General features: G+C 33.3%; 1 protein-coding gene across 1 annotated transcript; it reads left to right on the top strand.

Annotated features, from left to right (window-relative positions):
• Window positions 1-7,299: 7,299 nt before the first annotated feature.
• Window positions 7,300-14,955, top strand: LOC148597597 (uncharacterized). Its single transcript, XM_088564065.1, has 3 exons — window positions 7,300-8,025; window positions 11,585-11,758; window positions 13,213-14,955. Exons 1-3 carry the CDS (start codon window positions 7,698-7,700, stop codon window positions 13,440-13,442), a joined length of 732 nt encoding a protein of 243 aa, XP_088420191.1. The 5' UTR covers window positions 7,300-7,697; the 3' UTR covers window positions 13,443-14,955.
• The last annotated feature ends 490 nt before the right edge of the window (window positions 14,956-15,445 follow it).

The following is a 15,445-nucleotide window of genomic DNA, read 5'->3' on the forward strand; positions in this document are numbered from 1 at the left end:
ACGCAATTTTGTATAACAATACAAATGGAATCTGACATTTTCCTGGAACAACTTTCTTAATTAATTAGTAATGGTGAATGAGTAGTACATCGTGCATCTTAATTAATTAGTAATGATGAATGAGTAATACATCGTGCAAAGTCGAAAGATTTGAAATTTTGCGTTTTAATCTGTAAATCTATGTTATAGTAACATTAGTCAATAATTAATTAACTAGATCTATTACACTTGATTCTGATTTTTTTCTTAATTATACCTTTCAAAAATTAACTATAACATGTCTGCATTTTTTCGCAGAGTGAATTCTCTTTTCATGTGCTACTATACAAAAAAATATATATATAAGCAAGTCTAATTAAACTCCACACCTGCAAAGCGATGGAATATAGTGACATCGGTGTCCGCCTTTTCTGCTGTCCCTCACGGACGGGAACCCAATCTTATCTATAACTAATCCTACACCAATGAAATTGTGACATAATCTTTAATGTATATTTTTTATGAGCACTCTCCATGCTTAGAACTAAATTTTGATGCAAATTAAATTAGGAGAATAAAATAAAACCTTTTGAACACGACCCTGGATTCCATATTTCTAAATTTTATTATTTATTCATTTATCAAAGCCATAGTATAAATTTGAAGAAAACTAACAACCAGAAATATCCCAATTTAAGAACAGCTTAACAATGAGTAAATCATTTATATTTTATATTTTAAGAACATAAATTCAGTCTTAAGAGTAGTAGCTTCAACCTATTTCTCATACCTAATTGTTTCATACTCATTTCGAATTAAACTCTTCAATTTCAACCAAACTACACACAGCAAAGATTATGACAGAACCAAACTACACGCAACAAAGATCATGACAGAACAAAACTACACACAGCAAAGATCATGACAGAACCAAACTACACACAACAAAGATTATGACAGAGCCAACCTACACACAACAAAGATTATGACAGAACCAAACTACACATAACAAAGATTATGACAGAGCCAACCTACACACAACAAAGATTATGACAGAACCAAACTACACATAACAAAGATTATGACAGAGCCAAACTACAAGCAACAAAGATCATGACAGAACAAAACTACACACAGCAAAGATCATGACAGAACCAAACTACACACAACAAAGATTATGACAGAGCCAACCTACACACAACAAAGATTATGACAGAACCAAACTACACATAACAAAGATTATGACAGAGCCAAACTACACACAACAAAGATTATGACAGAACCAAATGACACACAACAAAGATTATGACAGAACCAAACTAAGCGAAAATAGAAAAAAAAGTAAACGAGCAACCCAGACTACACTACAAACTTGGAGCATGGATTATCAAATTATACAGAAATTCAACTATAAAAAGTTATCAAAATAATTTACATAGTAAGTCTTCATATTAAACCAATAAAAAAGTACCGTACCAGATATTCGGAGAGAAATGGCATGAAATGACCTTCACACAGATCTTTAAACTATAAGTTTAGATCAACATAGTTGGTGGAAGAATTAGAATTAAAATCAACACATGATGAGATCAAATGACTTATCGAAATACAAAAGCAACAAAAATATCAAGAGCAAGCTGTAGTTTGTATAACAGTTTTGAAATCCGTGAATCCATATCCATGTCTCGTCAATATTTCCTTAACAGCGAACAGATCAGAAGGTGTTCAATGTTTAGGAAGTAGAACCATGGTAGTCAGAGTGATAAAGCTATATCAACTACTTTAGTTGAAATTAGTACAAAAAGTCCCACATATGTATTGTGACCTCTCTCGAACACCGTCCATAGAATGTTTGATAATTGTAGTTTATTTAGATGACAACTAGCTGGTTTATTTTGAGAAATATCTAGCCTTATTAGATTTTCAGAACATCATTGAATTGTTTTTTTTTTGCATTAATAAATCCATTAAGGCCGATAAAATGTGGAGTTTGCAGAAATTTAGTATACAATATTTTACCTAAGGTTCGAACGTTTTCATGCGTACTGTGTCGACAGTCACTTTATGGAATATTATTGCCTACAGTACATTCTGGATTTGTATTTTCTATAACAGCCATGACGATCATATTTCAATATATTGAATGTTTCATAAAACTACAAAGTGATTTCAAAATAAATGATCAAACAGACAAAAATGAAAACACATTAAGACATTCAGTTTTTATTGGGTAATCCTATTTTGTATCTTTTTTTATAAAAGAGTAAACTTCTGCATTTGTCTGAATATTTTTGATCATTCATCTTTCAATATAGAGGATTACACGGACTACATTAAGTTTTTATTGATTAATGTGGTATCGTTTTTGATAAATTAATATTTTTATTATTAATGTTTGTAATTTAACAAATGTTTCTTTGCTGTTTTTCCTCATATAGCAATTCAAAATGGTAAAGTTAAAAGTGGAAATACTGGTGTCAAACCAGGAAATGAACGTAATACAAACTTTTGGAACAACAAATGATGATAGAGTAATCAAGAAAGCCAAGATTGGAGAGTTAATAAAGCAATATATTCCAAGGACAAAGACGAGACAGGGATATAGATGCACACAACAAATAACCAAACAACACGTACTAAACTTGACTAAAACAAAGTGCACCGACAGGGCTGATGTCGTCTGCGTTTCTAGAAACATCCACAGATTTGCCAAAAAATGACACGTCTTTGGTGAAAAAATAATCAAGGGAAGGGGGTTGGATGAGAAAAAGAAATCTATGCCATAGTGAACAAATCGGTTCTATTATGGATACACTATGTATTAATCAAACATGGTTCAAAAGGTCAGCGTAGTTTGGAAAATGGTCGGCGAGTAGAGGAACACAATTAATTTGTTTCCACTGGAAAGCCTACCGTCTGCTTGAAAACAAGTCTACCGTCTCCGTGGAACCAAGCCTATCGTCTCATTGAAAACAAGCCTATCGTCTGCTTGAAAACAATTCTACCGTCTCCGTGATACCAAGCCTATCGTCTCCTTGAAAACCAGCCTATCGTCTCCTTGCAACCACGCCTATCGTCTCCTTGAAAACAAGCCTATCGTTTCCTTGAACACAAGCCAACCGTCTGCTTGAAAACAAGTCTACAGTCTCTGTGGAACCAAGCCTATCATTTCCTTGAAAACAAGTCTACCGTCTGCTTGAAAACAAGTCTACCGTCTCCTTGGAACCAAGCCTACCGTCTGCTTGAAAACAAGCCTACCACGCCGGCCGAATAAATATGTTGTCTATTAGAACTTCAAGTATATTTATATCTAGGTGTTCACTTCATACACAATTTAAAAAAATGAAAACGAGCAGCACGCGCCTAATAATTTTTGGTAGTATTGAAGATAATTTATGCTGGTAAAATGCATTAATATTGTTATGTGGATTCGCGAATTAGAAAAAAGTACAACGACCTTTTTTATTTTGATACCATTTTTTCCTTTTCGCTTGCTGAAGACCTTGTACCAATTCATATGTTTTCATCCTTGAAAGTTACCAAGTACTTATATCGATAAAAGTTTAAAGTTTAAAAAAATATCAGTGCGTTGCTTTATTAGGTGTTCAATTTAAACAAGAAATATCTTATACGATACATTGACGTGTTGTTAATTACATCCTGTACTTGATTTTATTGTACCATTCTGGTACCTGCATCATATATCAGTTCAATAACCGGTTTCGTACAGATCCATGTAAATCTCGAGCAGTTCATATTATTTATATATTTTCAGATATTATATATCTGAAATATATTGAACACAAACAGTATTTTAAAATGCGAATACAGAATAATTCAAAAACCCACTATTTAGGATGTTCACTGCAAAATATCTCCAACATATTTATGAAATATAAAACCAATAAAAAATTATCGCCACGATATGACAGCACCAGTTTTCCGTCTACTGTTTTCTGGATATGTTGATGATAAACCACCAATGTACGTTCCTTTCAATGTATAATCACTTGCCTTGTTCTTACAGGAAATAATATCAAAGTTCAATAAAATTTGTATTTGTAGTCCCGGTACTGAATGTTACAAATAAAAACGAATAAACGAAAAAGTTACCAATAAGCACTGACTTTCAATATTTACGTGTAACTTTAGATAAACTGGACATAAAATGTTAAAAATAAACCTTGAAAAAATTTTAACTTTAACATACTTAGCAGTTCGTCAGTTACATTGTTCATATTGCTGATAATTAACCTAAATTTTAGATAAATGGATTGTTAATATTGGAAAAAATCAAAATGCTCAAACAACTGAACCGAACTTTTTTTTGGTGAACAAAGCAATGGCGTCTACGAGCTTCTTACTGGTTTAATCGTATTAAATGACTTGGCCTGCATTGGTAGAAAGGAGAGAAAGAATAACTTTATATGTATGGTGAACACTTTCTCCTTCATAAGACTTAATTTGCACAAAACCTGTAACTTTTCTTTATTTTAAAACCTTTCCCAAACCTTTGTATATATTTCAATATGTCTATCGACATCATCGACTGCCACTGCGCACTCTTATCATTTGCCTTATCGAACATTTAAATTGGAACATGATAAAAAAAAAGAAATCACTTTCGTTTAGCATTAATTAGGCTTTTATTTAGGAAAAAATAAAGTATTTATTATCGGACACTGGTAAGGGGGGTCTTTTCAAATAAAAATATATGGAAATAGATTTCGTTTTATCCTAAGGATTATTTCCAGTATACAGTACACAGTGGGGTCATTTCAAAAAGGTAAAAATGTTACTCTAAATTCTTATTATTTTATATTTTCAAAATATTATTGACATAACGGTCATATGATGTAAAAAGGACTATGAGGTGAATAAAATTATCTAATTAGGATATCAGGAAATCAGGAAAAAATACCGATATGCAAATATTCTAAATGTGCATGTTATGTGACCCTCCCCACATACGCTGGTATACTATGATCCACTAGAAACGGGAGCTTTTTTTATTCTGCCACCTATTAATATCACTCTAAATATATAGTTCTTGGTAGAGATTCCTCATACTTTGTAAGAAATAATTCCAAATCATCTCCCAAATATACAGAGGAGATGTTTACAAAATGCTGGAATTTTTAATCGACAACATATTTGTCCAGTGTGGTGGACGTGTTTTTCAACAAAAGGTCGGCATTCCAATGGAAACAAATTGTGCTCCTTTACTTGCTGACATATTCCTTCACTCTTATGAGGCTGACTTTATAGCTGATCTGATCAGAAAGAAAGAATATCGTTTGGCTAGATCCTTCAATTTCAGTTTCCGCTATATAGATGATGTATTATCTGTAAACAATCGTAATTTCGGGGATTTGAAGCATCACATTTACCCCAAAAAACTTGAGATAAAGGATACTACAGACACTGTGAAGTCAGATTCATATCTTGACATACACTTAGAAATCGATGGTGAAGGAAAACTATTGACCAAACTTTACGACAAACGTGATGACTTTTCATTCAGAATTGTCAACTTTCCTTTCCTCTGTGGCAACATCCCTTCAGCACCTGCGTATGGAGTGTTCATATCACAATTCATACGTTATGCCAGAGCTTGCCGAATTTACGCCTTTTTGTATCGCACTAGAACTCTAACAAATAGGCTTCTGGAACAGGGTTATGTTGCTACAAGATTGAAGTCATCACTACAGACGTTTTATGGTCGTCATCATGAACTCGTGGATCGTTATGGTGTATCCATCTGCAATATGGAAACTGATTTATTTAATGATTCATAGTTTTCCTCTCCTCGTTTGTCTACCCGGACTTGACTTTTTATGAGCAACTCGGCGGGTGTTTCTTCAAAAGCAACAAGTGTTTTCCGTTAATTACTCCACCTTTACAACAAGTGTTTCTCGTTAATTATTTGACCTTTACATTAAGTGTTTCTCTTTAATTTCTCCATCTATACAATACGTGTTTCTCGTTAATTACTCCACCTTTACAACAAGTGTTTCCCGTTACATACGCCACCTTTACAACAAGTGTTTCTCGTTTATTACTCCACAATTACAAGTGTTTCCAGTTATATCCTCCACCTACAAAAAACAAGTGTTCCCGTTAATGATTCCATCTATACAACAAGTGTTTTCAATGATTATTCTACCTGTAAAACTTATGTTTCTCGAAAAATATGCTACTTATATATCTGCCTATACAACAAGTGTTCCCGTTAATTAATCCATCTATACAAAATGTTTCCCATTAATTACTCCATGTATACCACAAGCGTTTCCCGTTAATTACTCCACATATACAACAAGAGTTTCACGCTAATTATATGCACCATGAAAACTGATTTATTCAACGGGTCATAGTTTTCCTTTCCTCGTTTGTCTCCCCCGGACTCGGCGGGTGTTTCTAGAAAAGCAGAGGACGCTTACTATACCGGTGCACCTGGTCCATGCTCCCAGTTTTTAGTGGAGTCCGAGTTGCTCATTTGTTTTTGTTACTTTGTATGTATAATTTTAGTTACTTTATATTCTTTGTTGTGTATGTCTGTTTTCCATGTCTGGTCTTTGTCCCTGGATTACATTCTTTGATTACCGCTATAACACTGGTTCCCTTGATTATTCTTTCACCTTTACAACGAGTGTTCTTGTTAATCATTCAACCTATACGATTAGTGTTTTTTACTTTATATCACCTTTACAGCAAGTGTTTCTCGTTATTTATTTTACTCTTACAAAAACCGTTTCTGGTTATTTGTTTTACCTTTTCAACAAATATTTCTTGTTACTTGTTTTACCTTTACAACAAGTGTTTCTTATTATACATCAAGTGTTCAAGTGTTTCGGTTATTTATTTCACCTTTTTTACAAGTGTTTCTCGTTATTTATTTTACCTTTACGTATACCTCAACGGCAATACCTGTATCAAGTGCAGCGAATTCAAACCTTTAAACATTTCAGGTAAAGCAGAAAATAAATAAATAATAACTGTTATCAGCACTCCATGAAAATGTTTGCAGTGATTTCAAGGCTCTGCCGAACTAATCTTTTCAACGATAAAACATTTCAATTTTATCTTTTAAATATATAATGCATGTAAAACGAATCCGGTTGCCATGTGAATGTTTTATTGACTTGGTTTGTCCTCGCTCTGTTTTCGGGGCGTTAGGACTTAGGGTTTATTATCTGTAATGAAATACAAGTATCTAATTAACGATATTAATAATTAATGCCAGTTTCTAAGATATATTGTGTCCTAATTCATTTACTGCCTACAATGTATTGGTTGTATTCTGGGACATCGTCTTTTCCTTGGAATGTTTAAGTGCTTTATACTGTTTCCGTTAATGGTAAAATGCTCAGCTTTTTAAACTCTTAACCACCACCATTGAATATTTCCATGTTGAACTGACGTTCCGAGGAATGCTGGCAAAGAAAGTCATTCATCCAATAAATTTTTAACCTTGATTTAAAGAACATGTAGTATATATAGTTTGCCACAGGAAGGGAATAATATTGATACTTAAATCATATTTATGAATCTAAATCTAGGAAAGAGAATACCGTCAACTGTTTTGATTTCATTAAATACTTGATAAAGTTGAAATTTTCTTTGTGTGGATTTATTGTCGACGAACTTGAACCGTTTTTATATGAAGGAATACAGAAAATAAAAACACTAGTTACTCTATAATCAAACTGTGCGTAATGAGGTCTGAGCTGTTACAAGTAACTTGTCTTCTTGTTATACTCCTTGATTTGTCAATACACATTGTGTATACATTTTATATCCGGGATGCATCTTTCGTGCTAAAACATCCTGCGTGTCAGACTGACATTGCTATTTATAGAATCGTGACTGTGACGTCAAAGATACACTGTAGCACTAAATGTCTTGACAATAACATTGGTTTCTGTGATAAATTTGTCTGGGATGATGTAAACAAGAAATGTATGTTGTATTCAGAAAATATGAATTCAACTGTTACTGTTTCAATACAAACTGATTGGAAGTTATATAGAAGGATTTCAAGAGGTGAGTGCATTTACCCAAAGATAAATTGTTGTTTGCTTTATGTTAATCGAGTATTAGTACAATATCCAAATAACATGTTTCTTTGTGTGTCATATGAAGTAAATAGCGAAGAGTTAAAATTTGAACATAAAAGAACAAAGGCCTAAAAAAGAAAAAAGACGGATTACTTCAAATAGCTAAAGATAAAGAAATCAAGACACAAAACTAAAGTACTTGCAATACGAACCCTAATTTAGAAATCGTGACACCAGGTGCTCTGGAAGCGTAAGCATTTTCTGCTCTGCCAGCTGCACCCGTTATATTGTAATGGTATATAGATATATTTATATATATAGATGTATATATATACAAAATAAATGTCGAAGATAAAAAAAATATGAAGAAAATAGATACATAAGATTATCGGTTGATTGTTGACTGTTTAACACTCATTTGCAAATTATTCATGAATAATCAGAACAAAAACAAGTTGAACAAGTATCAGAAAGAAATATAAAATGAAAATAGGAATGGGATACAAGAAAAAGTAAAATTTTGATTGCCATCGTAAAAATCAGAAATAATTGTCCCATCTGTCGTGGCCCATGTCCCATACTCTGACGGAATACTACATGTGTAATATGAAAAGTGCATAAAGTATGGCGTTCCTCACACACGAGATTTTTCTTTTGTGGCATGACAACGCCTGAATCGAGGGTTATCCCGCCTTGGTTCATCACCTTAAAGTGTAAGTTTTTCACATGCATTTGGAACACTATACTGGCCAATAAAAAACAACTCTAACATCTCATATATTTATAATTTGTCTAAAATTGGCATCGAAATATCAGGTATCTTTTATTACGGAGGTCACGTGATCGGTCAGAGGTGGATTTGTATTTTAATGTGATCGACATGCCTAATAACCGCAAGGCCACAAAATCGAAGTGACCCAATATACACCGATTAAATCAAATACTATATGCGGTAAACGGTTGTTTCACGTTTTGGTGGCTCTGATAAAAGTCGTTTTACTATCCCTGACACAAGGAAGGAAATTTTACTGTGTAAGCAAAGGTTGGTAAATATGAATTTCTCCGGAACAGCTTTAACATACGTACTAAAGTCTGCGGAGATCGCGATGATGAAAGCTGCTTTGAAAGAAGTCTGGTGGTAATTTTATTTCTATTTCCATCTGTTCTTTAAAACAATCGTTATTCATCATAATTTAAAACTTTTTTGGTACTAACGTATTATTGTAGGTTTTGACGTTTGTAAGGTTTATAAAAAAAGGAATTAAAACCCTCAAAATGGAATCGTTTCATTTTTCCGAAGTACTGCCGAAATTCTCAAAATATAATATGGTTGATATGGAAATCCCTTGTTTTTTGTTCATGTTTTTTTTTAACATTTGAATCATCTACGTCAAAGTTTTGTTATACTTTTTATGATGATAATATTATTTAGAATACTTTCTGCACAAAATTTATAACTCTTTAACACACTTTGCTCATATTCCGGGTGTCATAAGTTAAAGGTAGTTATTGCATCCCTTTCTGTGTTTATTGCCCTTACCTCATGTGTATAGCTTTGCTTTCCTTTCCTCGTTTGTCTACCCCGGATATGACTTTTTATGAGCAGCTCGGCGGGTGTTTCTACAAAAGCAGAGGACGCTTACCCTACCGGTGCACCTGGTTCTTGCTCCCAGTTTTAGTGGAGTCCGAGTTGCTCATTTACTTTTGTTACTTTGTATGTATAATTTTAGTTACTTTATGTTCTTTGTTGTGTATGTCTGTTTTGCATGTCTGGTCCTTGTCCCTGGATTACATTCTTTTGACTACCGCTATAACCTTGGTTCCCTTGATTACTCTTTGCTTTTACCTGTCACTGGTGTCATACGGTAACGGAAGTTGTTATCCCCTTCTTCCCGAATTTCCGTCTGTGTCTATTGCCCAAATTTCTTATAGTCTGACTCGTACTTCACGGGTAAACCGTTAGAAATATTTACGATATTACCAGTGTTATCCGTTTTCCTTTTTACTTTTTTCATCTTTTATTGTTCAAGCTAATAATTTTTAGTGTAATAAATTATTCAGAAATTTATTATCATCAATAATATTTTATTTTGACTAAAATTATAAATCTAAATATAACTGTTTACATTGTACACTATATTATATTTACTTCTTTTTTCCCTGTTTCGTTCAAAGCTATTTTTGTTGCAATAATTTTTATTTATTCAATGATTGTTTTTTCTTTCTTTTTTCTTTATAAATGTCTTTTTTAAGCATATATTATATTTCACTTTTTTAAACTATTGTTATAAACTAAAAATTACTAAAAAAAAAACACTTTTAAAATGCTCCGTGCGAGACACGTAAGATAGCAGTCAAGGACGTTACAAACCTAAAGTAGTTGTTCTGGATCAATGGATCAATTTATAGTTTGAAAAATGATTAGGCTGATATGCAACTAAAAGAGATAAAAATGAAGTCAAAAGGTCGTGAAAGTCTTTCAATTTATTTATTTATTTATATGTATATATCATTCAGAATGTTGTTCTAAGGTACATGTACAAGTAAAACAAGTAATAGCACAACTTCCTAAAATACACACTAGTAGTAGATAGAATTGAAATATCACATCTCACAATTTTTGGTATTAAGGGCCTGGCGTCGAATTCACAAAGAAATCGTAAGAGTAAAGTTGATCGTAAGTAATGACGTCACAACCTAAAATAGTATTGTGACGTCATAATTTACGATCGATTTCACGCTTATGAGTATTGGGGAAATCGACACCTGGCAGACTTATGTTTTCAAAACAATTTACCTTTATCCTTCGACCTCCAATATCATTTAATAGGTAACTTTTCTGGAGATCAAACCATTTGTCCCAAGAGTATTACCTGGTCGTTCGTCTTGGTAAATAAAGCCGTAAGGCAAAATCTAATTGACAAGCTAATTCCGACGTGCAGGTGAAGACATACACATAAAAAAGTGCCAACATATTTTTCACGATCACAAAACATTGTTTTGTGGCCATCGTCAAACGAAAAAACCCCAGCAGTGCTACCTTTTTCGTGAAAGGTGATCGAAAATCTCTCAAAACCATAACAGAGATTCAGCACCGTCTGTCTACAAAACAACGTGATTGTGTGCCTCAGATGATTGATTGCGGTACCCCTGATATCTTACATGATTGGTAGGTCAGACCATAAAAGAACTGACCGCAAACCATAGTGGTTGACCGTATAACTTAACACTAACGTCAAACAAACTCCAGATTTATTGGGGTATCGTGTCTTTGGTGGGGATTGTCTTCGTCTAAATGATATAAATATTTAAACCAATAATATTTACATCTGTCATAACCCACGTGACTTCGTATACATTACGTACTGACTATTGTTATTGCCATAACAAAATAAAAAAAATACGTTAACGTTTCATGGAATATCATGTAAATGCAATCTGTAACATGAAAGCAACAAAAGCACGAGCAACATATCAAAGGGAAACTTTATCACATGTGGAATTCCGACGTATTTGTAAATATAAATCCTAATTTCCTTTTTCAGAAGTCTGTAATTGTACAGGTTATGAGTACTATTCTACTGTTAACATGTGCTATAAGTTTTACAAAAATAAAGCATCATGGGTAAATGCGCAAGTTCGATGTCAAGAAGATGGCGGTAATTTAGTCAGCATTACAAACAATGAAACAAGGGACATAATTTACGACGTTTCGAATTGTAAGTACATGTATTGATTAACATTATAATTTACCTACAATTTTAAACATTCTGAGTAATTTTATCAGGTCAGAAGTATAATGTACAGAGCTGCATTGATAACAATAGCGTTTGGGGATATTAAGATACATGTTATTACGGTATTGTGAGAACCACATCTTTCTGTCCCTTTTTAAGTATTTACATTGACAAATTTTGATTCTCGGAAATCCAATATTTACCATATATAAGTAAATCAAATCATTCTCTGCAATGTCTCTGTACAAAGGACCAATGCGTTCTTTATGTTTACCACGTGCATTTTTCCCTAATATCTCGAACAACGGAATTGTGACATCCTATATATATTTAAGGCACGATGTGCATCTATGTAAACAGTTTAAACCATCACATTCTAACCGTATATTTCTTTTGCTAATTCGAAAAATCATGTTTTTGTCACAAATCCTCATATTTTTCTAAAACATCACAGAAGGGTTAAGTGTGCTATACAAAAGCAGGTGTGCGACGTGCTTGATTTCCTCTTTGATATTTTTTTCACATTTAGCGGAGCTATTTTTCAACAAAACGTTGGTTGGCAGTCTAATGGGCACTATAAGTGCTCCTCTCCTGTCCGATTTGTTTTGTTATATTTTAAAGAATCTTGTTAAGAATAAAAGACAATAAAACAAAAGATTAATCCTGTAATTTTACATACAGATATATTGATGAAGTATTGTGAATAAATAACCCTTCTTTTGGTAAATGGTTACCTTAAATATATCCAACAGAGTTCCAGATAAAGGAGAATACACAAACAGTTTGTTCTGCCTCTTGTTGGACCTACATCTCGAATCTCAGCATTAAGAATTATGATAAAAGAGACGACTTTAATTCTAATATCATAAATTTCCGTTACCTGTGCAGCAATATACCTCCATCTATTGCACACGATATCTGTATTTCACAATTGATTTGCTTCGCAAGAGCAAGTATTAACTTCACTGATTTCCTTAAAACCATGAATATCTGCATAACAGACTTCCGAATCAGGGGAATGAGGAAATTCGTCTCAAAATTAATCTGTAAATTAATAAATTGTGCTGATGCCAATTATTACGCAAAAGCATGCAAATGCTTTTCAATCATCACCAGTATATTCATTTAGCAATTGAATAAGGAGGTTTAGCACGCTGTAAAACCTAGATTTAACCCCTGTCATTTTGTTCAAAATGCCTGTAAAAAGTCAGGACCAATGCGGTACCAGCTGCTCCGGTGGTGATCTATCTAACTTGCCAAATCTGTTTTGGAACTAACTATTAATCGGATTAGTTTTCGGTAATTTTGTTGTATCCCTTATTTCAGATAGAAAGACTTTAGGTCATTCACGTTTTTACAGAGGAAGTTGCTATTATATTTATTTTTCGAATTGGTTTTGTACTTTTTTATGATTTATTTCATTATATTTATAACAGGCAATAAGAGGACCTGGATCGGATTACGTTATGAGACTTGGCTGAATGGACAACCGTTTGTACATTTATTTGGACCTTCTACTAAGCTGGACAATCATGACTCCGAAGTACCCGGCGATTCTGACAATACGTGTGGTTCACTGGTACCAAAGACGACAGAAAAATGGGTTATAGACAACAGCTGCTACATAAGAGAAAGACCGTTCTTCATTTGTGAGATGAGGGTGTAGTGTTTCATTTGTATTCTAACTGGCTTTGACGGTATTAGCAATCATGTATATTTTCTAGGATTAATCTAGGGCTGTAAATTAGTACACGATGTATGGTAGTAGAGGACAGTTCATCTAGGTGTTTTTCTGTATGATAGAGGATCAAATTAAAGATGCATGTCACAACAAATCAATATTATACAAACATTTCAGAATGTGACGACTCTATTTGCTACACTGCTCCATCGGATCAAGTTGATACAGTGAAAATGATTTTTCTACATCAACCAAATTTGCTTAACGCAGTTATATGATCCCTTTATGCCAATAACTCCCGTAAAATTTGTAGAATCAAGATGACAGTGCAATTTATTGACTAACAATTCACAAAAATACGAGCAAAATATATTTAGCGTTTTCTGAGCAGAGCAGTTGCGTCAATAATGTTGATACAGGAAAAATAACGTAAGCATAGAAGGGTCTGAAACATTCCCAACGATTTTAGAATGGATAAATTTGCGGGACTCGAACTCGTACCGCTGTAACATCGTTGGGACCCGTCAATGCTTACGTGATCTTCCCTGTATCAATTTGATCCTAGATTGATCCTACGAAGAGGATTGACCCGGCCAGCGAAAGCTATATTTTTATACAGCCTAGCTGGCCGTGTGGTCTAGGGCGCTGTTGCCATAGATGTCACAGCGGAACGAGTTCGAGTCCCGCAGAGTGAACGACCACAAATTTGCATTGCAAATTTGACAGTTCTAACATCGTTGGGAATTTTTCAGATCCATATATATATATATTGTCCCTTTAAAAAATTAGTTCGGTTGAAATGTATTATTACTTCAAATGAAATGAATCGCAGGTTGTATTAAATTACTTAGAGTATATTTTCTGACAAATCCTTCTGAACATTCTGTTTAAAATGAGAAATCACGTTTTACAATGAATGGTGACAATGTAGATTTCATTAAATATTTCTATACATTCTAATTTTGGATTTTAAGAGCCATATATTTTAAGTAGTAAGGGACCCAAGACTCTAGCGGAAATCAAACGATGGTAATCCAGAGACAAAGACTAAACGGGTAAACAGACATACACAAAATAACCAAAATAATACGTACAAAACAATAAAAGTTAATCAGCAACTCGGACCCCACTACAAGCTTGGAGCATGGACCAGGCGTCGGTTTCACAAAAAGTCGAAAGTGTGTGATTGATCGTAAATCGTGACGTCACAATGCCATTTTAGTTTATGACTTCATTACTTACGATCAATTTTACACTTACGACTTTTTGTGAAATCGAGACCAGGTGCACGGGTAGAATACATACTATAAAATCTGAATCGAATATGCTTATATCGAGGGAAGAGTAAATAGATTGATGTTTAAATTATAAAATTGAATGGAAGTGAGTCTTGTCTTGTTTTTCGAGAATTTGAACGAGCGGTTTAAGGCCACGACTAAACATATCTTGATTTGCTGTTGGAGAAAATGTTTTTTTAAATAAATTTGTGTAAAACTAATTTATATGTTTATTTTCCTATGCACTTAACATAATAGTGTATGTTCATAATATGCCTTTCTTTGTTCTTTGTCACCCTCTGCATACAATACTAAAAAGTAGCATGCTTTTGACATATGTATTGAATACAAAGTATCTCAGAGTGTTTTTGTTAAATTGAGTGGGTTGTGCTATTCAGTGTCTTTTTATCTAGTATGTAAATAGTATGCTGACATGACCTACAATCATATAAATCTTGATATCTTTAAACTTACGAAAGGAAATCCCCCCCCCCCAAAAAAAAAAAAAATATGGACTGAAAATATGTCAAATATATTTCTTAATATTTGTTCATTTAGATTCATGCTTGTTCTGTATATACATTTTTAATTCATTTTTTCCTACTAAATATGATATTAAACAAGCACTGACAGACACGCGTAGTTAAAACTATAGAACTCCATCATCGTCGACCTTATGTAAGGCTTTAAACCAAATATATGGCATTAATA

The sequence above is a fragment of the Perna viridis genome, chromosome 15, assembly GCF_037379345.1.
Source record: "Perna viridis isolate PV_CMFRI_1.1 ecotype Kerala chromosome 15, ASM3737934v1, whole genome shotgun sequence".
Lineage (NCBI taxonomy): Eukaryota > Metazoa > Mollusca > Bivalvia > Mytilida > Mytilidae > Perna > Perna viridis.